The following is a 23,046-nucleotide window of genomic DNA, read 5'->3' as shown; positions in this document are numbered from 1 at the left end:
CTTCTGTGAATTAGAGCAGAGAAAAGGGCCTCTATTTCTTTCTGCTTTTGTGTGGCTGTGTGAGTTCTCTGTACGGCCAAACAGGGTTATGTTCACCAGAGAGCCCACCGCTGACTGTGGACCCGGAGTCTTGACGCCTATGGAAACATGACTGTCACAGGAAATGTTCAACATGTTTCACTGTGCTGCAACTGAGCAAGAGGTGAGTGTGTTTTAGAGAGGAGCACCTCCCAGAGCTGAGGGCTAGTGTTGATGTTGGCTCCAAGGCCGTTTGGGGCCTGTCCAGAATCGACCACTCTCTGGTAGTGGGACCAGTGAAAACACACACAGAGCATGCTCAGATACTCACAGACCTATGTCTGGACATGCAGACTAACTCACCAGGTGTAATGAGGTCCGGTGATGTAACTTCACGAAGGCACAGAGAAAAGTAAAAAAAACAACTAAGAGGCTAAGTTAAAGACAAATAATTAGAATAGTTTAAAATTGACATTGTCACTCAGAGAGTGGAGACTGGTGGGTTTCCATGTCTGCCACAGTCATCTCCCCCACAGATGGCCCCGGGCTGAGACAGCTGTGAAACATTCATTTTTGTCTGTCTGTCACTTACGCTGTCTCTCAACATTTATCATAGGGAAATCGTTTTTTTTTATATAAATCTGCCAGTAAAGGTCACAGATTTTCAGATAATTTCAAACACATCCTGTATAAAGGAGATGGAACATTAATCCTACATATATCTTTTCATTCCTCTACTGCTTATGTATATTCAAACAACATGTAAAAAGGATTACGACCAAACTTGATATTCTTGCAAATTCCAGATCAAGATATCATGAAAGCCGGCCTCACTAGGCTGCGAATGAAAAGCACTTGTGTGGTTTAACTTTATCCAGACTTGTGAATACCAGAGGAGGTCGTTCTAAGAAGTGGTGGGTTCTGTTTTATGTCCCGTCAGTGTTGTGCATCTGCTCTCTACTGCCCCCCTTTGTTGGGCATGTAGTATTGACCAGGGTTATGTCACAGACCTCTGCTTTCAAATCCCTCCTTTCTCAGGGCTGTACAATGTTTTAACAATGCACACTTGTTCTCAACACTGCAGAATTAAATAATTTACATACATAATATATATTTTTTCTTTTGAATGCTTCACTCCAAAAAATGGTTTGCAGCTGTTTTTAAGTGGGGAGCAGGTTTCTTTTTCCTAATGTATGTCACCCTCACTGTAGCTCTCAGCTCGTGAGTGTCTTGGCCTCTGAGCTTTGCTGTGTCACGTTGACATCTGAGGTAAAGTGAGCCCAAATAGTTGTCGACCACTAATTGCGAGGCCATGTTGATCACGTCATATCACCTTTTCTCCCAGTGGAAACCATCAAGTGGGTCTCTGAGCAACATGGGTATAAAAGCACTTTTCATTCCACTACAAAGAGTCTTCAGCCCTGCACTAAGTCTGTCAATAGTCAGCTGGCCTCCCACTGAAACCATCTCGAGGTGCTGTAATTTGTGCCTAGCAACTAAGTCTCTCTGGAACTTTACTAACTGAAAAGATGAGGATATCTAGAAAAGCAGAATGAAATACTTCTGCTTCTATCTGCTGCCAGTGCGCAGAGATTATTCTACTGCACGCCAACAAATTGTTTAGCCTAATTTCAGAATCGTAAGTGTTTGAGGTCAGTTTTTATTTGGGGAAAAAATAGTCAGCGTAGTTAAAACCCCAATTAAGGCAACCTTTGTGGTACATTTTAATTTAAACATAGAGCCAAGTTTTCCATATGAATGTGGGTAATATATTGCTTTGGCACTTACTTTTATGACAGAAGAAATATATGTAGAATAACTAAAAAACCGAAGAAGTTAATCTAGATTTTACACACTGTAGGCAGGTAAACATCAGGCTACTGGCAAGAAATACATTTGTTATTGGCTGATGATGGGGGGTAGAAATGGAAGAAAATTAGGAAAATAATGTTAGAGTTAAAGCAAGAAACAATAGCAGCTTCCTGTCACTCTAACAAGGGACTGCAGGTATAGAGATGTGGAGTAATTATTCCCATCACTCTACTTTCACTTTATGGGCGTTACAAAAACACACGGATATCATCTTTTCAGACAAGCTCTCAGTGTGGGTGGTGTGGCAAAAGGGTTTTAAGCTGATGCTGGACGACTTATCATGTAGCAGAGAACAGGACCGGGCCTGTGGAATGAAGGAAATGTTATCCGATGCCATAGGGGTTGTATGAGCCAAGCATCCGCCAGCCCATATTCTCACCGATTTCTATACATGCAGTAAGTCCCCAACAGATGACCCACATGGAAAATGAACACTGACTTGTAATAATATAATCACATGCCCCGACACATGCACAATCATGCATGGACACGAGCACCAATACAAAGACATGAACGGTATAATCACACAAATGCAATTTACTTTACATTTATAGTTTACGTCAAGATTTTATTTCGGCAGGGTGTTGCTGCCTTATTAGAGCCCTTTGAAACCAGAGCTGTATCCACAATGAGGCTGCTTTACATATCAAAGCCCGCTGATTAAGCCCAGCATTCATTTCAAGTGTTCACCTGATCCGGAGCATGAACTGTTCTATTTATTTCACTCCTCTCCTAAGCAACACATGTTGCAGATGAGTGTTTGTGTTGTGTGCAGATGCTGTGGCTGCTATCACAGGGCAGTATTATATCTCAGAGGTGTGGATAGTTTGTTTATCTTCTGCAGTCTGCGGAGGTTTATCTGATCAAATTGCAGAATGGGGCGTTTGGCAGTATGGCGGGTGTATTGTTAGGCAGCCACCGCTATGGAAAGTGCAAATGCAGAGAAACAGCGGCCTTGTAGGCGCCCATGGAGAAAGAGCACTCCACGTCTTTCACGCGGGCTGCTCTGCTGCTCATGTTTGCGCGGTGAGGAGAGGGATCCTCTGCAGCAGCAGGAAGAGAAGATTAACGGGGACTCTCGGCATCCACACTTGGATCAACGGGGATCAGGTGAGAGGGAGGCTATCCAGATTACGGTAGAGGATCTGGGGATAGTTAACACCAGCTTCAGCCTGTTCGAGGAGGACCCCCTGACCTCCAGCAACAGCACGGCCCGCTCAGCCAGCTCTGTGTCTGCCTGCCTGAGGGCTCTGAAAAAGAAACGACTGAGGGCTCTGTCTTCACTCCCGGTAGAGATCCAGGGAAAACTGGCCATCACTTCTACCAGTGGAAGAGATGATGAAGAGGAGGACGACCCGCTGCTGTTTGAGAGTGGCACTGGTGTCACGCCAGCTCCTGGAAGCCTCCTGACACCGCCTGTCATTAATCTGATCCCACCCACTCCATCTGACGTTGTTGACGACGATCAATTCTTTGACATTAATTCCGAAAAAATTGTGGCAAATACATGTGGCAGTGGTGGAAGCTTTGGTGCTGGTGACCAGGAGAGCTATGAGGAAAAGATGGAGAGTGCTGAGGCAAAAGAGTCAACGGGGGAATTCACACTGGCTGAGAATAAGGTCAGTGCAGATAATTCAGCTGAGCCTGAAGAGTGCCTACGTGATGAGTCTGGAGACGAAAGACAGGCTGTGACAACCAAAGTGGATGATAAAGAAAAAACAAAGCCCAGGATCTTACGTTGCACCTACCAGGTGGCTCCTCTCCCTAAGTACCCTCAGAAAAGTGAGTGTAACAGTGATAACATCTCCAGTGCTGTTTCATGGAAGTCAACAAATAAAGCAAAACTTGAGAGATAGATGAGACGATTAATGTTGATTTAGATTCTGCATGTATCTCCGTAATGTTTGGCCTAGCTTTGCAAAAAACACTGGAAGCAGCTTAAGCTTTGTCATATCTACCCTCCAACAACTCCATAGCTACCCTGTTTACTGGTTGTGTGGAAATAGGAAATGAGACATTGTGATTTAAGCTGTGCCCAGTGACTGCATACAGCAACTCGTCTCAACCTAACCATTTACATTTGAACTACATCCACTGAACAAAATCCAGGTGATTATAATTAGATGATAGAATAAAACATACTATTGAGACAAAGCTGTTGCATGGCGTGTTTTCTTTTTTTTAAGGAGGCTAAGTGCTAAGATAGGCTAAACACACCCTGAATAATAGGCTTTCTTTTACAGAAGCTTTTTTACAGTTTGATCTCAGTAGGACAGTTCAGGTGTAAATAATGAAACTGATGATGATTTGGTATCAAGGTCCTCGTATGTAACATACTGGCTCACTGTCACACTGGCATGGCTTAGTGGGACACTTAAATACAACTGAGCCACTGTTAATACCACTATGACAAGTCGAAATGTCTGCTTTGAAATAGGCCTAATTCTTGATGGAACACATGAAGATAAGATAAGTTCTACTTACTGTATGTAATGTTAGGTTAAAAAAAATATATACATCAAGTATATTTCATAAATGTTGGAATGTTTCTTTCAAAGGAAATTGTAGTCTCAAATGTTGTCGTGGTTTCTTTCTCTGTCATAGGAAGCTTCAACACCGGGATAAATCTCTTGTCATTTACTGAGCACAACTTGGGTGAGTTTTCTTGAACTAAATTTGCAATGTATTTGTATTCAACCCTTTGTTTTCATTCGGGCAAACTCTAGGTGAGAGGTAAATGGCACCAGATGATGGTTCGCTCCATCCAGCTGTTGAGCTTATGTGTTGCTTCTTCGTTTTGATCTCAGTTCCTCATTCAGGTGAAATGGCAGTCATTATGTGACAATGCTACAGTACCTCGAACGCCTCCTTTGGGAGTTGCAGAAGTTCCCCTTTGTTGGAATCCCTTTTTAGCCATTGTGTGTGTATTCCCAGTGCGTGGCTGGGCAGGTGGTTCCCAGGTTTTGGGTTCCTGTGACTCAGCATGCTCTCCTCCCTCACTCGTCTCTCTAAGAGCTTAATTTCTTTTCAAACCAGAGGAGGACAATAATACTGGAAACGATAAGCATCGCTTTTGCCTATCCATTACATAAATGTGCTGAAATGTTCTGACTCTGAAGCTTTGCTTTGTCATTAAACCCTGTGCATGTCTGTGTGCGACTGGTCGTCAAACTTTGTCACGCACCAAAACCTGGATTGCTCAGTGTGTTTGTCTTGTGCGCATGCAAGAATGCACTGTGTTTTGTGAGTTTGTCTGTACTAACCAGTCAAGGGTGAGAGAACTCACTCATGCTTTGACTTGGCCTGAGGGAGTCAGGCTGGGACGTCCATCTCTCCGTTACTGGTGATTTCACCCTTTATGGCAACATCAGGCTGTGTCCCTAAGCCTGCCCAAAATGTTCCTGTCCTTCTTTGTTTTGATTGGGCTTTTCCCGGACGACGCAGGCTGTGTGAAGTCTGAACATGGCTGCGGTAGGGTGGGTGTACTGCTACCCTCCATTAACATTAGCATTCTCAGACAACTCTGCCTCTTGTGTCCCTTCTCCCATGCCCGGTGAAAAACAGAGCGAGACTGGAAATGATTTGCTCAGGAACTCATAGACACACTGTCGTGTCTGAGGTCAGCTAAAGGAGGGTGCTCCTACATGTCATCACGTTGAGCCAAGACCCATCGCTTTTCTCACTCGGCTGTTCTAGTTTAGGTTGTGTTTTGCATGGTGAGTGTGCTGAATTTGCTTAGCATTAGTCCAGACTCTACGATCCTCTATAGAGTGACTCACAGGCCAGCCAGGTGATGAAGAGAGTGCCAGCTCGCTGCCCCCCTCCTTGTACTCCACTGTCTCTCCAGGACCCAGACAAGATTCCACTGCTGACACACATAAACCAATTACACTGTCTTATCTGATTCTGACTCCATCTAAACTCCCATCCATGTCAAACCAGCCTTTCAGAAACAAGCCCCTGAAATGAAAAACATGTGTTTAAGAAATTAGGCTGAATTTTTTTGTTAGGTAAACTATTTGAAAAGACTACTGTTTTAAGCGGTAAAGGGGCTTGTTAGGCTTCAATCTGTGACGATATACAACTTAAAGTAGTTACAACTCAGAAACTGCAAACATTCCAACATCTATCACATCACACCGTTGTGTCGCCTGAGAAAGCCGGGGCCGAGCTCAGATGCCATATTCTCAGCCTCATTCATCTTGCTTGTTATGATAGCAGAAAAAAGATATCGGCTCGCTGACCAAGTGACGTTTGGAAAATGTAAGAATATGGTCCTTCTGTGGGAAAGAACTGGGGTTGTTGTTAGGGAAGTATGTCGTCAACCAGACCGACATTAGTGTGCACGACGGGTTGCTAAGCAACCCCATGTAGCTGTGTCCAGTATCAGCACCAGCTAATAGACCTGGTGACCTGCACGCCAGAAAAAGGCTGAGAAGGCCTTAAACTCCTAAAAGAATAGAGTGGCCTAAAAGGGTGAAAACAAGGACTTTATTAAAGTGTTTGTCTCCCATACAGTGAGTAACTCAGATGGGAATAACTGGGATCAACTCTTATTCATTTATTGACTTAATGTTTAATATTACTATGCAGATGAACTGAGCAACAGAGATGTGAACTGCTTCGACATGCTGAAATCTGAACTCTGCCTGCGTCCTCGCGCTGCCAACATGGACACATTTACTCATCAAAGGGTAATGACCTTTTTATTCCCAAAATCTTTTCATGTGATCTCTTCCATGCTATAAGACCCACACAGGCACCTTAAATGTGCCTTTTAATTTCCTGGATGAAAGGTTCTTTATCTGATTTATACTATGACTGTGTATTACGACTTGAAAATACTTACTGACTGTGAATTGATTGGACGGGGCTGGATTATCAGTCTAATGTTAACTGAAACCTGTATCACGTGACAGAGGCCCATAATGCGCTCCTGCAGTCTTGAGGACACGTTGACCAGGAGCGCCACTTTCCACACTTTAACCCAGACCACAGACCACCAGGAAGAGGAGGGGTCGCTACGACAACGACGCATAACCGTTGGTGAGTCTGGTAACATTATATTATGGACAAACAAGATTGCTCTACATAACACGACTGATCTATGATTAAAAAAATAACACAAGTGTGTTTTTTTATGCCTTTCATGCAGCATCATATATGCCTCAGTCTAAGGATCAGAATGGAAACTTCCCCGAGAAGGTACTGTAAACCATCAAAGCAGGGCCTTCAGGGTGGCATCAGCACACAGCCCAGAGCTGCCACAATTACGGAATATGCTCTGTTTATATTTCCCAGCTCCCTTGATCTGTCAAAGCAATGACTCTGCAAATAGTCTTAGGATATTCATCTTTGTGTCCAGGATTTGCCAAGCAAGATTGCTCGTATCCTTAGCAATCCATGTGTTAGCTGAAACACAAAACGGAAAGTTCTTTCTTTTTAAAGGCAAATTGCTAACGTCCTGCATTTACTATCTTCATGCATTATCAACTGTTTTATTTTCCTCTGGTACCCCATCAAATAATAAGAATGTATAAAAAAATCTGTGTATATATCTTAAGCAGCCCCGCCTCAAAGTAGAGGCCCACACTTGGACACAAAATAAGAAAAAAGGGCTGAAAATAGGGATTCATTATGCAGTTTTAATTATGATCTAAAAGCTTTTTAAACATAAAGGTGAAATCAGTGAGACAAGGCAAACCTCTCACCTCAATGTATCTAATCAGTCCACAGTCACCTTGTAAAGCCTTTACTGGCAGCAGGGAACACTGAACACTAAACAGAGAATCTGTGACTAAGGCAACGGTTACATAGAAACGTGTTTAGGTGAACACTTCTTTGTCCTTTCTAAACCTTTTTTTACAGTTAAAAGCACAGAAATGTGTTTATTTGGTGTGACGTGTCGAAACACAGATATCCAACACAGTCATAGTTACTTTGAATGAGTCGGCAACAGACAATGACAAAGTTCCTTGAGGTTTACCATGTTTTGTCTTGAAGTCTTGCCTCCTATTAAATAGGTTTTCACATGCAGCAGTTTGAATCATCTCTGTGCGTCATGAGCCTCCCTCTTTGCTTTTCCCAGCCTTTGCTTATCTTTCGGATTTACAAAATAAAAAAATAGCGCTTATACTGTACAGCATATAATTATATCGCTTCTCAAAACAAAAGCTAAAAGAGTATGTTGTTTGTATATAGTATGTGGGACATTATGCGCATGTTTTTTTGTAGTGTGCTGTTAATAAAAGTTCTTTTCCCATGTCACTTGCTCCATGTAGGATGTGCAATAAGCAGCAGGTATGTAACCTCTCCTTCTCCTCAGGACGCGGACAGGCAAGTGGCCAAATGTCTTGGGGAGCTGAACACAGATGAAGTCTGCCAGTGGTTTACCAGAATTGGACTGCAAAAGTGTCTTCCTTTCATCAGAGGTAAAACAAATTTTTTCTGCTAATCTCCTCTCCCAGCCCTTTGGTGACATAACAGAGGCAGACATTGCCAATTTGATTGATCTTTACCACAGATAAAATCTAACGTTTGTTTTAATGAATGTAAATAACCTGGAAGCAAAAGGAGATGAGGTTAATTAAACCTGAAACCATAAATCATATTTCTGCAATAATAAACTTGTCTTAACATCCTTCATATCTCTTGTAGTTCATGCTTCGAGTTAACATTGAGTTTCCTTTGCCGAAAAAAATCCCCTCTCTTACATTTACGCTTTTTTTCATAGTCCAGTTCTAGCAGTATGAATTTCTGATAATATTTATTGTCTTACTAATATACGGCTGCAAAACTAAATATACTTTTGTAAATATTAACGGTTACATTTCATTTTTAGATTTGAAAGATTGTATATCAGTAAATGCCCAATTTCCACATTTTCCCTCGAAAAAAGGGAATAGCATTCAGGTACGCAGAGACTTGTCATTTGCCTTCTTCATGTTTGTCTTTCACAATTCTTTATTGTGGATTACAGTTTAGTGGCTGCGGTACTTGTCCCATTTCTTGAAGTATGTAGGTGTATGACTAAAAGTTTCTGTTCCAGATGTAAAACTGTGTGGGGCAGACATAGCGTCGGTGGATGTGAACACTCTGGACATCCTCCATATCGCCACACTGGAGGAGAGAGAGCAGCTACTGTCGGCCATTTATAAGGAGCTGCACCCTTCCAGCCCCATCACCCAGAGACTCGACTCTCTGCTTGGTGAACCTTTATCATTACAACACAACAAATTAACATTCACCTGCACAGCTGGCAACTGAAATGCCTACTGACGTTTCTTTTTCTCTACAGAATCCTTAGGCCCTAACAATGTTGAGACATTCACTGCAACATTAATGTCAATGAGCACATCTAAGTCCTCTCATCATGTGAGCTGCCTGAGCATGAATCGCCGTTCCCTCAAGCTCAGGTACAGCCTCTCATATCTACAAACAAAAAACAAATAAAAAAAAATCTTTATTTTAATATCTTGACCTTTTTCCCCTAAAGAAACAACAGCCAAAACTCCATGGGACAGAGGAATTCTCAGCTGATAGAGATTACTATTAATGGTGAGTAACTGATTGTTATTAGGTTAAATACATAGAGTGGATTATTACTAAGACACTATAAAGACAAACTATTTACAGTACATTTACAGCATATAAGCAGATGTGAATACTAAATATTCAATCATGGTCACTAAATCAGGCCCCCATACTACTTTCCGATTGCTGTGTCATGTCGTGTTGCAGCATCAGAGCGGATCGTTCATCTCCGAACCCCAAAGGAAACAACAGTGGGGAAAATCATGGATTCATGCATCAAAATGTTGGGAGTGACAGACGATAAGAGCCTCTTCATACTGAGAGAAAAGCAAGGTGCACAGCTCATCATACGGTCATTATCCCCAAAACCCCCCCAAAAAAACAGACACATGTATTCACTGTGCTTCGGTTTTAAGGTTTATCCGAGGACCTCCCACCAGATCAGCAGATCGGCAGCCTACTGACATCGACATCTGAGAACAGACAATTGGAGCTGCACTTGTGTAAAACGGTAACACTGATCACTTACACATAAAGTACAAGGCTTTACTTGACATATAACATTTAACAAGACACCTCTCTGTATGCTTTTGCATCAAAGGAGAGGCCATCAGGTACCTTATCACAAAATAATCCAGGAGTCCACAGCTCTAATGAGAGCAGCAACATCAACAAAAATGTCCAGGTGAACCAGCCAGCTAAAGAAGAGAGGATCAGAGAGCTAAACCAACAGGTGGACTCACTCCAAAATGTCATCCTTCAGGTCAATATCTCTCTTCAACTACATCTATGAAAGCATGTGACAGAAGACTACATGTAATGCTGCCATAACTGTGGTGAATGTATTCATTTTGTGATCTTCAACTGATCTTTTGAACACAAAGGTCCAGGAGCTCCACCATGGCCTGGTGGCATTTTGCACAGAGATAAAGAACATGGATGGAGATGTGGATGTAGACAGGCTTAGCTCTGCTGAGCTGAAGGAGAGGCTGGAGTTGGTTGAAAGCCGTCTGAACGACAAGAGGCAGAGCCTGCAGACCCTCAAAGACAACATTAACAACTCCACTGCTCACAAGAAGAAGTAGGTGCACTGCCTCGGTTAATTAGTAACATGTTCAATGATGCAGAGCACTTTTCTTCCACCTTCCAAAGACATAAACAGCAGTTAGATTAGAGACTACCAAATGCCCATTGATTTGAATGTACTGTAAAATTGACCATGTGTAGAAATGTCTTGTTGTTTGTGTTACTTGTTTGTGTTTGACTACCATCCACCCAAATATACTATATATGATGTTACTGGAAACCAAAAAGTAGGAACAGTTAATGAATAAGTGAATACAAAGTTAACAGTAGCTAATCATCTTTTGAGACTTATAGGGGACTTTTTTTGTTTGTTTTACAAAATCACATGGCAGAAAAAAAAATTAGTAGTCATACCTACAGGTCTCGAGAATGTCCATTTCTTATGTTTATTCAACTCTTGGGAAATTCACATAACCGTAACTACATTTAAACCGTGTATTTATGTATATACCTGACCTAGAATGAAATGTGGTCTTTTGCCATTCAGACAGTTGGACGTTCGTCTCTTGGAAAAGATGAAACTGAACTGCCAAGTGTTTAAGGAGGAAATTTCCATGGTACATCTCAACCGGCAGCTGGCTCACCTCCAAAATGCTTTGCAAGAAAGCTATGTCAAGGTATTGCTGAAGAACACCTTTCATGGATCATTTGCACCACTACAGAATTGAACCAACAAGCTGGCGATCTGGAGCTCCGTCAATGGAGTTTAATCAATAGCACGTCAAACACAGTCACACCAATATGTGAGAAAGCTGTATGGTTGGAGACAAAGAATGTTTTGATTGCTAAAAATAAACAATGAGAAACTGCGATTTGCACCAAAACGGCGCTATTTATTGAGAGAAGCATGTGTGGTATGAGATACTTAAAATCAAGCTTCTGCTGAAGAAAGTCAGAAATTCAAATTCTCCATTTATGGACAATAATGCCATGGCCACACTGTTTTCCCTTGTCTTCAACCAGAACAACAATACACAGTATAACTGTCCTTTTTCTCACTAATGAAAGCCATACTGTGATAATCACAGAGGATAAATTAATCTACAGAACATAAGAAGTTCATATATTTGACATTTAATTGTCCAGCAGCAGAATTAGCCCAAACTAGGAAAGGTGGTAACAGCTTCCTGATGTGGTAGGTCATTATTTGACACTATTATGTCCATCGTCTTTGATCTTCTCTTCACTGTTCTCCTGAGTGACAACACAATGCTCCATTCAGCCTACTCTGTGTCGTTAAGTTGTGCAGTTGAGAGTGGCTATACAAGGCTGGGGAATTTACTTGGGATGAACATGCACTTTTTCGGAGAAAATGATGTTTAGCGCTGACATCCGAGAGCCTGTGACCATACCAACAATGGAATGTGTGTGACAAAAGCCACTGGGAGAGTGCAATGGAGAACTGGGCCAGCATGTGTAAAACTATCTCCATCTATCCCCGGAGGAGCCTACTTCTTTTTTAATGTGGCTCTTTTATCCCGTTGGAGAAGCCCTAACGAGGTGCCATGAAAGGACACACGCGGCTTCGGCTTTGAAAGGTGCCCCGTGTCACGTTGCCGCCCCGGGGCCACACTTTTTTAGGTGCTGAGTTTGTGGGAAAAGCAGCAGCGCTAATGTTTATCATATGACCTAATCAGAGTTAACACACAGGTCAGAGCTGAGGAGCAGCCTGGGAACTGATGGAGCTGCTACTCTAATAAGGAGCAGACCGCCCCGTGTTTGGTCTCGCAGGCTGCCCGGCATTACAGACAATGAGGAAATATTTCATCATTGGCAGTCTAATCTCCGGGATCTATTGCAACTGGAGAGCATCAATAAAGCAGCCGAGAGGGAAGGAGAAAGAGAAACAGAGGGCGAAAGTGAAGGTAGGAGGGGAAGGACAACAAAAGGCGGAAATTATTTTAAATAAGCACTTTAGCTTGGACAATTAAAAAACTTCAGACAGACTATTAAAGAGGGGAAATTGAAAGAATTACTGTTATGTCCACACTTTAGTCGTACATGTCTGTTGAGGATAGATTGAGTTCTGAGAAGAATCTGCCACCTCTTTGCCCCTGAGTTTAAGAAATGAATAGGATGCCTCCAGTTTTTTGTTTCATGGTACCAGTTGTGTTGATCAATACGGTCAGGTTGTCTCCTATTACTCAGTCCTCCATTTTCTACAGCAAGGTTTATTGTGGGTAAAGATCTCTGCTGAGCAGCCAAGGTGTTCAGAATGACAGCACTGAATTTAGAACTACCAACACCCATCATTATGAATGAAACACTATCCCTTCCACTTAGCATCTATGTTGTCTGAGCTTTCAGAGAACCATTTATCAAACAAAGTTCTTTCACAGATCATGTTGTAGCTTCCTATGATGTAGGCAGATCATTTTATTCATGAAATTATCAACTTTTTTTCTCATAGAGACAAAATTCTCTCTGGAGTGACCTTTGTGATCTTTGTAGTCCATTGGTTGTGTATATGTCTGGCCAAGTTAGGTTAGGATTTGATCAGATTTTGTGGATAAGCAAGAAGAATATGAGGAAAAAATTCCTTGGCCTCTTGGCGTGTGTCCAACGTTGAGGAAAACTAAAAGGGAAAATGATGCGCATTAGAATGTGCCTCTCAAGGGGCTTCGGCTGCGTTTCCGTGGATATATCCTGTCTGGCCCACTTGTCTGAGGAGAGCGAAGCCTTAGCTCTGACCCCTGACCCTGGCAAGGCGGCATCTATTGCTGCGAGGCATTCACATGCCGTTCAGGGGGAGGGGGGGAGTATGCTAAGAGGCTGGATAAGGGGACATTGGAATTCAGTGGTCAGACTCACAAGTTATTTCTGATCCCTGCAAGCTACTTGTGGTGGTGTGATCTCTTCCAAAGCTAATCTTTACATCTTGGTGGTCTTTTGGCTTTGATGTAGCCTCAGTCTTATCTCTTGGGGACCCCCAAGTAGTGGTATCTGTAATCTTTTTCCAAAAAATAATGTTTCAATCTTATCTCAAGGAAATTATAGTTTAAGAGCCACAAAGACACATTTGAAAGTATTAAAGATTCTATGGCTTATTAGGGTTGTGCTAAAGAAAACAATACAAGAGGTTGCACTGTAACTCTCTCTCTCTTTCTGCCATTTAGAGTACCTTAAAGGAACAGTTCGACAAGCTGGAAAACAAAATAAATTAGTTTTCTTGCTGAGAGTTAAATGATGAAGCGAGACTGGCTCTGTCCAAAGGCAAAACATTTGCCTACCTCCACCTTTAAAGCTTACTGATGAACATGCTACATATTTTTTGTATAATCCATACCAAAAACAAAAAGCAAGTTGATGTTTGATGTTGGCTTCATGGCAAACTCTATGATGAAAAGACTCCGGGAATTCACTGTCGGCCAAAAAATAGTCCAGCACATAAACTCATCGTAAAATCTCAACATGCCATTTTAACACTTTTTGTACTAAATAAACAGTTTCAAGAGCACTTTTCATTCCCCTCCATGAAGTGCACACTTGTCACCCCTCGTCTCCCACCGCATTCACTGTAAGAGCAAGCTTTGAGCTGTACCGAATGCCGTTTCTTGTCACATTTAAAGCTTTGATGAGGTTTGCAAATGAAGCAGTGAATGTCTGTCGTCCTATTTTGTGATGTTATCAACCTAAAAAAATGGGGGAAATATGAATGTCATTGTGGTTATATAAATGTGATGTATGGTGCCGTTAGATAGCCCCGTTATGCGACAGATGCATGCAGGAGAGTAAACAGTTTTTGCCTGCAGTGAAAATGTTGTTGATAAGATGCTAAACATGGCATACAAAATGGATTGAAGCAGGATATTTTATAAATAAAAACTTTGAGAATTTTGGAAATTATATCTATTTTGACTTTTGGACTGAGTAGTGAGACAATTACAGAGACTAGGGCCGCTGCGTCGCTAGCTGAGCATGTTGTCCTGTTCGTCTCGGGAGCATCGTCTGTTTTTGTCAAATTTCTGTCCATTCTGTAAACCTACATATCATCTGTCTGAATGACAGTCGATTTGTTTACTGTTCCGCCGTGAAAAAGATTGTGTAGTCAATAAAACATTAGTTGTGATTCACTTTTTCCCCCAGTCACGCTACACATTTTGAGAACTACTGCTTCACGCTAAGATACTGTAAGTTAACCCTCTCCTGGCATTTAGACATGACAGATTGATTCTCATCGCACTCTCAGCAAAAAAATGAAAAGGTGTCTGTCCCAAAATACTGAACTATTTACTTTTCTGAATATACTATGAAAATACTCTGAACTATTTGCATTTAAACTCTTTCCTTGCATTTGTGAATGCGTCTTTGCTGTTTCTACATTCAGGAGAAAGATCGGAAAAGAGGTTTGGCCATTGGTAGCCTGAGCCAGCTGGTGTCACCGCAGTCTCCTGCCATGCTGCTGGTTGTGCAAGAGAACCATAACCCTGAAGGCCATTATGGCTTCTCGTGTCACCACAGAGAAGGCAGCGGACTAGTGGTGGTCAAGGTGGACAACTCTCACCTCTGTGTGGATGACAGGTAAGACACAGGCACATTCAAAAGGAAGCAAGTAATGTATCCAGGCTTAATGACAAATACTTGGTACGTGTTCACAGAGGTTACCTAGATATTGAGAGTATTCAGTGTGTCACTCATCCCACCCATTTCTTTCATCGCTCTGTTGTGCTGTGCTTGGTAGCTATGGAAACCCATCAGATACTGGCCTCAAAGCAAGCAAACACTGTAATGTAATACTTGGATGCAGAAGAGAGTGAAAAGAAGCAGATAATAATCTTCATATAATTAAGCAATTACAGCATTTCAAGCACATGCTGATAAAACACAGCGCTCTGAAACTTGTGAGTATTCACACACACACACACACACACACACACACACACACACACACACACACACACACACACAAATCAGTGCAGTTGACATTCCTCTTTGAGACAATACTGCCAAAAGATCTGCATGACAGTGCAGAGACTGAATCACCGAAGCTGAAGAAAGTCGTTGAGCCTCACTGAGCGTGTTCACTTATTACAGCATCTTTGCCAATGCTCTTTACACAGCTAATCAAAAGACACAACGTTTTAATGAGCTTTGTGTAAAGGTGATGTCTTCAATATTTCATGCACTGTCATTTGAGAATCCTTTGATATTGTTTGTTGCTTGTGTTGTGGTTTATTTTTCCGTTGATGAGCCGCTTCTTTGACTTTACCCAACGGCTGGCTCAGTAACTGTTATCTATCTGACATACATTTTCCTCCCACACTTGTTCTATAAGCATTACATAGGTCCTGCCTTTACCTGCAGAGAGAATCCCGTCAAATAATGATTTGATATTTTGAAGGGGTTGAGAGCGAATTTCCCAGTCAGCTTTTCAGTACCTTCTTTATGTTATCATACAATATCATATGATTTGTACATTGTTTGTTTGACTTGTTGTCTTTTTGCATGTGTATGTGTAATTGAACTTAGACTGGTGGAGGTGAATGGTGTGCCGGTGGTCAACTCTACACAGGAAGAGCTGACTGACATCCTGCTGCAGGGACCAAGTGCCAAAATTGTTGTCCTTCGCCAGCCCCCGCCCACCCCCACCTCCCAGCAGCACCCTCTGGTCCTGCAGCGCATCGTCAACCCTGATCTCGCGCAAATAATCAACCCAGAACGGGGTGTGGTCACCATTGAAAGCCCTCCGCGACGGAAGTTGATGGCCATCTGACGATATGACGAAGACAAAAAAGACAACTACAGAGACCGAGGGAAACAGTGCTGAAGCAAAGTGTTGATATCTGTCTGTGAGATGTGGAATACAGTGAAATAGCATGTCATCTTTTGTTTGTTATTTAACTCCATATGTGAAAATGGCTTGTGTTGATATATTCTCCATAGATTGTTGCCAAAGGCCTTTGAGTTAGGAACATCAAATAGTAATATAGCTGTGTTGTTATGGGATGTTTTCTTCACGAAGTCTCCCCACATGGCCATAACTAGTTCTTGGTAGATACAACAGTTAATCCATATTGTTTCAATGTATGTGCTGAACATTGCCTATGAGAAAACACATTTCCAGAAAAACACAAAGAACAAAAACAGACCACATTCACGTCTTCTTTCTATTTGGACTTGTTTTACATCATATTTGTGGCATGAGGGAAAATGAAAAGTAAAAGGAAGAAACACAGAGGCAGACAGAGCTTTGTTTTTTTGAACATCAAGCAGTCATTTCTGAGGGTATAACAATGTAAGCCTGATGAGGACACAGCATGCTTCCCCATTTTTTAAGCACAGAAAATATGTGACTATAGAATATAGTGTAAAGTCAGAGAGTTTTGTATCCTGATTTCTCTTTGAAGATTAGGCACTAGGATGGTCTGGAACAATGTTCAGAACAGAAGATTTCTTAAAACATGAGTCACGTCTCTTTTTTTGTATGTTGTAATGTAATCCACTGTGCTGTAGAAATAAACCCTTGGGCCCGGAAATGCCTCATTTCTCAGCCTTATTCTCCCTCTTTAAGTGGCAGTGGATCATGCAAGTCTGACAGAGAGACAGCACAAACACTACCAAACCCCTGACCCAGACCCCTGGGGTCCAAAGAGCCTGAGAGGAGAAGCGATGAGACCAGTTTCAGTCAGTCAGTCAGTCAGTTGATGAGAAAGGTCACAGGTCAGACATCAAAACATTTGTCCATTAATACTTTTGCAATCAATAGTAAATGAGCTCCACATAATCCTGATGATGAGAGAGATGGTATTTTCTGGTTGCCAAACCGAGCCACAAGGGAGGGAGGAGTATGATACTGGCAAGCTGGAGATTTGAGAGACTTAGTCGCAGACCTGCGAAATTGAAGTTAACCATGGCACAACATGTTCATCTACCCACTGACACAGATAAATCATGACAACATACCTCGGGAAGCGTAACAATGTAGTGAGAAATTATCCAAAACCACGGAACAATGCAATAGAAGGGTGTAGGCACACGCAGAGCCGAAGAGAGAGACGGAGGCAGATAGAGAGGAGAGACACAGAGAGGTAGAGACGGTTTACGACCGACGATGATGAAGATGGTAATGCCGATTGTCAAAATATCCATGCAGCAGGGACTGAGGTCAATCGGTGCTGTTCTACCCTTCAGCACAGAGAGACAAGGAGAGAAATTCACAGCTCGGTAAAGTAAAGCCACACAAGAGACAGAGGACAGAGGAGAGAATGTGTCATGGCTGCCTTTATGGAAATAAATTAACACTGGGGAAAATGAGACAAAATCCTATAAACACTGCTGCTGGCAAGAGTAGAAAGACACCGTGGTATTCCCAGTGACCAACACACCCCAAAAACACACTCACAGGCTTTGATACTCCAAGCTATAAACCACTGCAAGTTGTCAATCTAAGACGCAGAGGAAATCCATGGTGGGTGAGTAATCGAAGTGACACCATGAAACCTTCAAAACGTTTTCAAAGATGCTGTCAAGTCCAGAGGACGAATCGCAGGACCCAACACTCTACTGTATCATGGCTAGTCAGGAACATCTGCAGCGAGTTTGAGTTGTACAGCGGCCTCCTCCTGCATTACCGAGGCGCCTCAGGTTGACCCAGGCTGTACCTGACACGTAGTGGCACAGAGCATCCTCCACTGCATCTGGTTTGCCTTAGCAGCCCCGGTAAAGCTACATCCAGCGTACACTGATAAGCTGTGAGGCGAGCCCGGTGTGGCTGGATTTCTCTCTTTCGCCTGGCGAGCCCCCAGCCTCTCACTCCTCAACCCCCCCCTTCCCTCCCACCTCCTTCAACTCTCTAACCACCCCATGACATTTAAGGGTGCCTGGCATCCGTTTGAAGTGGGAGAGGGGGCATTAGCTCTGGTTTCCTGCCCAAATCCCACACAAGCCAATAAAATGCATGCAGGTCTGCAGCGAGCCAAAGGAATTCCTGTCCACTAACCGTTAAACAAACAAGACTGGCATTGGCCTTATATCATACTGTACGGCATAACGGATTGTTGTTTAATGCAGACACTATTGTGTCTTCCTGTGTTTATCATAATCCCTTTGTGCGTTTGTGATGGTCTCCCTGCGACACGAGACTCTTAATTACAGTTAATGAAGCAGTTGAGTTGAGTGAGATGTTAATTAGAAGACACTCATTATTAATTGATGTAAATCATCTCACTTCTTCATGTAACTTTGTGCAGTAAACCCTTATGCAGTGAATACAGCCCTACACTTTCAAGCCTCTTATATTTCGATAATCACTCAGCAGCAGCGAGAGCAAGGAAGGTCAGCGTCAAATCCCAGGGGCTTCTGATTTCATTTTGCTGAGGTGGAAATGGGACTTCTGCCTTTTCCTCTGGCAAATCTCACACTAAGTAGCCGCACTAGGTACTTGAGAAACTCCCTGGAGATATTTACCCTCTCCTGGTCAACATTGCTGTGTTATTTGACCTTTGTCCCTGGTATATTCTCACTGCATTCACTGCCGGTCCACACAGGCTGGGGTAGTACTGCCATCTATTGGCAGTCTCACAAACTTCACCATCGCCTTGAATTGGCTTACAGATGAGAATGCCTGTTGGGGCTGATTACGAAGTGATTCTGATTAGATCCTATAATTCATACAGAGCAGGAGATGTATAGCAATTATCTTCCATGTCTGGATGAACACCCAAGGGTGGAAAAATCACATGCTTCAAACTGTAATCAGTAATGTAATCCCGTGGCAGAATACTGATTAATGTGCAAAACACAATGTCTAGGTGTCCAAAAATTGTAACAGTGATTTCTGTTAAACATCCTTTAAATCTTCTACTTTATTACATTAGGAAAAGTATAACTTATTGGTCTGTACATCAGGTACAGAAGAATCTGATTACTCTTGGTTAAGTAGATTTTCTGTGTCTAGCGTTCATATAAAACAGTTAAAATACTTATATATATTGATGTGTTTAATTGTAATTTGTGTTATGGTCATTTAGAAACTGTGTCTATTGCTCTTCTGAAGATTAGTAAATACGTTAAGATTTAAAATAATAAATATTTAAGTGGAACTCCATCCTAGTCAACAATGCATCATGGAATCCATGAAATATAACAAGCATTCAGCAGTTTAAAAGAAGTATTTATTGTATGTGAGGTGTTTTAAAGTAGTTGTACTCAAGAACAGCATTCAGCATTTTGTAATGAGATTGTTATTAATGTACTTACATTAGTTTCCCCCCAACCCTGTAATACACAAGGTTGGGACTCTTTTTTTATTAAGCAGCATATTTACTACATTACACAGTCAGATTAAAAATGAAGTAGGGAGAACGTGCGTGATTGATGACTACACTTGGAGGTTAACGTGGGTTTAACTACCCCAAATTAATGTGTATAGGCTGGAGCTGACGTGGGGCTACTTTTCAAAAGCGGCTGAGAGACATTTTAACACTCTCCAAGCTGCTCAATTATAAGGCTAATGAAAAGGCCATTAGGATTAAGTCTAAGGTGTGCTTCGGATGAGATAAATATGTTGGTGGAATTGCTTTGCATAGCCTTGCCAGCAGGCAGCGATTGAGAAAGGTCAACATAAGGTATTAGTCATTTTCCAATCCATTCTCTGTGAAATATAGAGCGCATAATGGCTTGTGTCTCTGTCCAATAAAATATTTAATTAAAGCAAGATGAAAATGCTGATTAGAAAAATTATTGTGGAAACAATACGTGAAGAGTGGCTGGGGTATTTTGAATTGTGTGGTAGAAGCAAAGCTAAACTACAAAGGAAGAAAAATTCATAAGAAGAGGAAGAAATCAAATGAGAAAGTGAGGTGGATAATACATCAAAAGATTTTTAAGCCTCTGATGATCCCTGGCTTTTTTCCTCTTTTTTTGTAGCTGGTGTTGGGTTATTTGTATTGTAAAAAGAAAAATCTTCCCACACTCTGAACAACAAGTACTTCATTTATAAACCTCCGAGCAATTTCTGGCACTGGGAACTATTCTGGCATTACTTCTGTGCTGTGAGGAGTATAGGCTTGTCTAAGAAGGAGGCGGAGAGGCAGCGAAAGTAAAAGTCCACAAAGGGGGAAAAAAAGCCTAAATCATATTGTCTGTGGGAGTAATTACTGTAATCAGCATATTTCAGACTTTGGGTAAACAAATGGAAAACTAGTTAAATGATGCATGCCAAAATTTTGACCTATTGCATGCACAAATACAGTAGAAATATTTCATTTGATGTATAACGTAAATAATTTGGTACAGTAATCTTTAGAAATCCTTTCTAACCACTCAGCTCTCTCCTATGAACCGCCTGCGATTACACTCTAGATGGCAGTAAAAGTCTCAGTATTCTAACGCTCCTAAAAGCCTCTCAGTGAAACCCAACACTTGCAGAAAAGGATCCTTCTCAAGCATCCACGTTTGAGAGACTGCCAGGCAAATCCTCAGCTCGGGCTGATTATTTGCTCCTAGATGGTTTGGAAAGTAGGCCATGGCACCACTAATTCTGATTTGCAAAAAAGGTTTGACACAAACAACAGACACCAAATGTTGAAGAAAACACAAGAACATACAAATGCAGGATATTCCATTTGATGCAGTGTTTGTGGGAATCGAGAAAGGATGACTATGTCACATGCAGTATAAGGGCTCTACATTGTCTTGCTCAACTAATTAATGTTAGAGACATTGCCATCTAATGGACCAGCTATTACATCAAATGCTGTTTGCCTTCTGATTCAAGAACAAATTCAGTTGCAAACATATAAGCCAAAGACTTGTGTGGCTCCTACTAACAGCAGTAGATGTTAAGTTGTCACAGAAGAAGTCTATGGAGGGATACTTCAACACAACGTATGAAACGATAAATAAAAACCATGATTTGTTGCTTGGACATGAAAATATGACAGTTTTGATTTTATTATCAAGCTCTGGTTGTTGATATCACAACCCATTTTACGCTCAATGTGACACGTCCGTTTAGTGTGGTATTATATGCTGACACACAACAATCACTGAAACAAACAATATGTAGAAGCAGATTACATGTCATAGCAAGCATACCTACACTACATGCATGCCAATACACAGTGAGGCACAAACATGCACACACACACACACACACACACACACACACACACACACACACACACACACACACAAATAAAAGGGTTTATGGGGAGTGGTTGATGGAGAGTGAACAGGCCAGAGGAGATGGAAGAAGCACACCAGGGGGAATGATGAGAGGAAATGATGCGCATGATGAGTGCTGAATGGTTGGCCAGTGGGACAGACCTTGTCAGACTGTCTGCTAAAGGGGTGGAAGACAGAGAGAGATGACATGAAAGAGAGATAAAGCTTGAGAGAGCAGGAGAAAAATGATGATCAATGTCAAAATACTATTACCCTTTGACAACCAAGGTTTTCCTTGTCTTGTTCTTCATGACCACTGTACTTCTCTGCGATTGTGCTGCATCTCTGCGACGCAGCCACAGCCGACCAATGGATGATAACTAACTTGAAGGGTTCACAGATAGAAAAGCGGGCGAGAAGCATGTTTTATTCAGCTCTTATTACATAAATTCTGCGTTGCAGTTCCGATTCCTCCTTTGCGCGAGGATTTCGGCAGCCCAGAAATGTCTAGGGCTCCCGGTGCTGTATTGAGCATCGTTTGCTCCTCTTGTCTTCAAGCTTTTCATCTGCAGAGCAGGCCCTCACACAGAAACAATGATGACCCAGTTCTGAGTTTGTCTCTGTCTTACAGACAGTTCTCTTCTGTCCTAATCATAGTCCCTCAGCTCCAAGAGCTGCCGCACTACCAAGACAGGGGAGAGAGATGGAGAGAGAGGAGAGAGAGAGAGAGAGAGATAGAGAGAGAGAGGAGAAGACAAGGAGAGATAAAAAGGGAGAGCGAGGCGGAAAGAAAGTCAGCATGAGAGAGCGGAAAGAGATGGAGAGCTAATCTCCTAGGAGGACGAAGAGAAAGGATGACAAAATATAAGGATGGATGAATAGATCTATTCACAGATGGAAATAGGAAGAGAGTGAGAGACAGAGAAGGTTAAACCACAGCACCTTCACTGATTCATTCCCTACAGAGAGCACATCTAAAGGCAGGATTGATTCCATGGCAGGTTGTGGAAGGAGTGAAATAGAGGCCCGATGCACCGCGCTCCTTCATCTGCACAGATGTCTCTGGAGATACAGGAAATCAGGTCATCCTGCTCATCATCAGGTGTGACTTTACATTTGCTAGCAGGGTGAAGGAGCCCTGTTGTGCTTATGTAATTTATAACATGGGACCATACTTTCCCAGTGGCATACCTGGATATTAAACAAGCATAACTTACTATGCACAATTGATATTTTCTGATGGGCTGTGAAAATAAAAAATAAAGATGTTGGAGTGACATAAAAGGTTAAAAGATTATAACCCAGTAAACCAACTGATTTAAATCACTTGATTCAGGCTTTTCTTGGAAGCATTTGGCGGGAAAAAGCTCATCTGCAGAGAGCTAATTTCCCTGTTTTGTATCTCGATAATCTGCTCAGATGGTACATACA

At 42.0% G+C, this 23,046-nt stretch overlaps 1 protein-coding gene across 1 annotated transcript; it reads left to right on the top strand.

Moving 5' to 3' along the window:
- The first annotated feature begins 2,813 nt into the window (after positions 1-2,813).
- LOC137878433 (uncharacterized) lies at positions 2,814-16,985 on the top strand. The gene is made up of 16 exons (XM_068718734.1): positions 2,814-3,672; positions 4,495-4,545; positions 6,484-6,584; positions 6,810-6,936; positions 7,046-7,095; positions 8,216-8,321; positions 8,939-9,097; positions 9,188-9,305; positions 9,386-9,447; positions 9,631-9,756; positions 9,840-9,934; positions 10,025-10,186; positions 10,308-10,504; positions 10,997-11,126; positions 14,837-15,030; positions 15,979-16,985. Exons 1-16 carry the CDS (start codon positions 2,814-2,816, stop codon positions 16,220-16,222), a joined length of 2,781 nt encoding a protein of 926 aa, XP_068574835.1. The 3' UTR covers positions 16,223-16,985.
- The last annotated feature ends 6,061 nt before the right edge of the window (positions 16,986-23,046 follow it).

This window comes from Cebidichthys violaceus, unplaced genomic scaffold (assembly GCF_023349555.1).
Source record: "Cebidichthys violaceus isolate CVI_PGR_0920_01 unplaced genomic scaffold, fCebVio1.0.p SCAF_10, whole genome shotgun sequence".
In the NCBI taxonomy this organism is placed as follows: domain Eukaryota; kingdom Metazoa; phylum Chordata; class Actinopteri; order Perciformes; family Stichaeidae; genus Cebidichthys; species Cebidichthys violaceus.
Note: the sequence above shows the minus strand (reverse complement) of the source record. Positions and strands in the feature narration are given on the sequence as shown.

Excerpts from the sequence above, each read along its gene's own strand:
- LOC137878433 (XM_068718734.1), top strand. The coding sequence starts at position 2,814 with ATGGAAAGTGCAAATGCAGAGAAACAGCGGCCTTGTAGGCGCCCATGG. Across the intron at positions 11,127-14,836 it reads TGCAAGAAAGCTATGTCAAG|GAGAAAGATCGGAAAAGAGG; the intron begins GTATTGCTGAAG and ends TTCTACATTCAG. Across the intron at positions 15,031-15,978 it reads CACCTCTGTGTGGATGACAG|ACTGGTGGAGGTGAATGGTG; the intron begins GTAAGACACAGG and ends AATTGAACTTAG.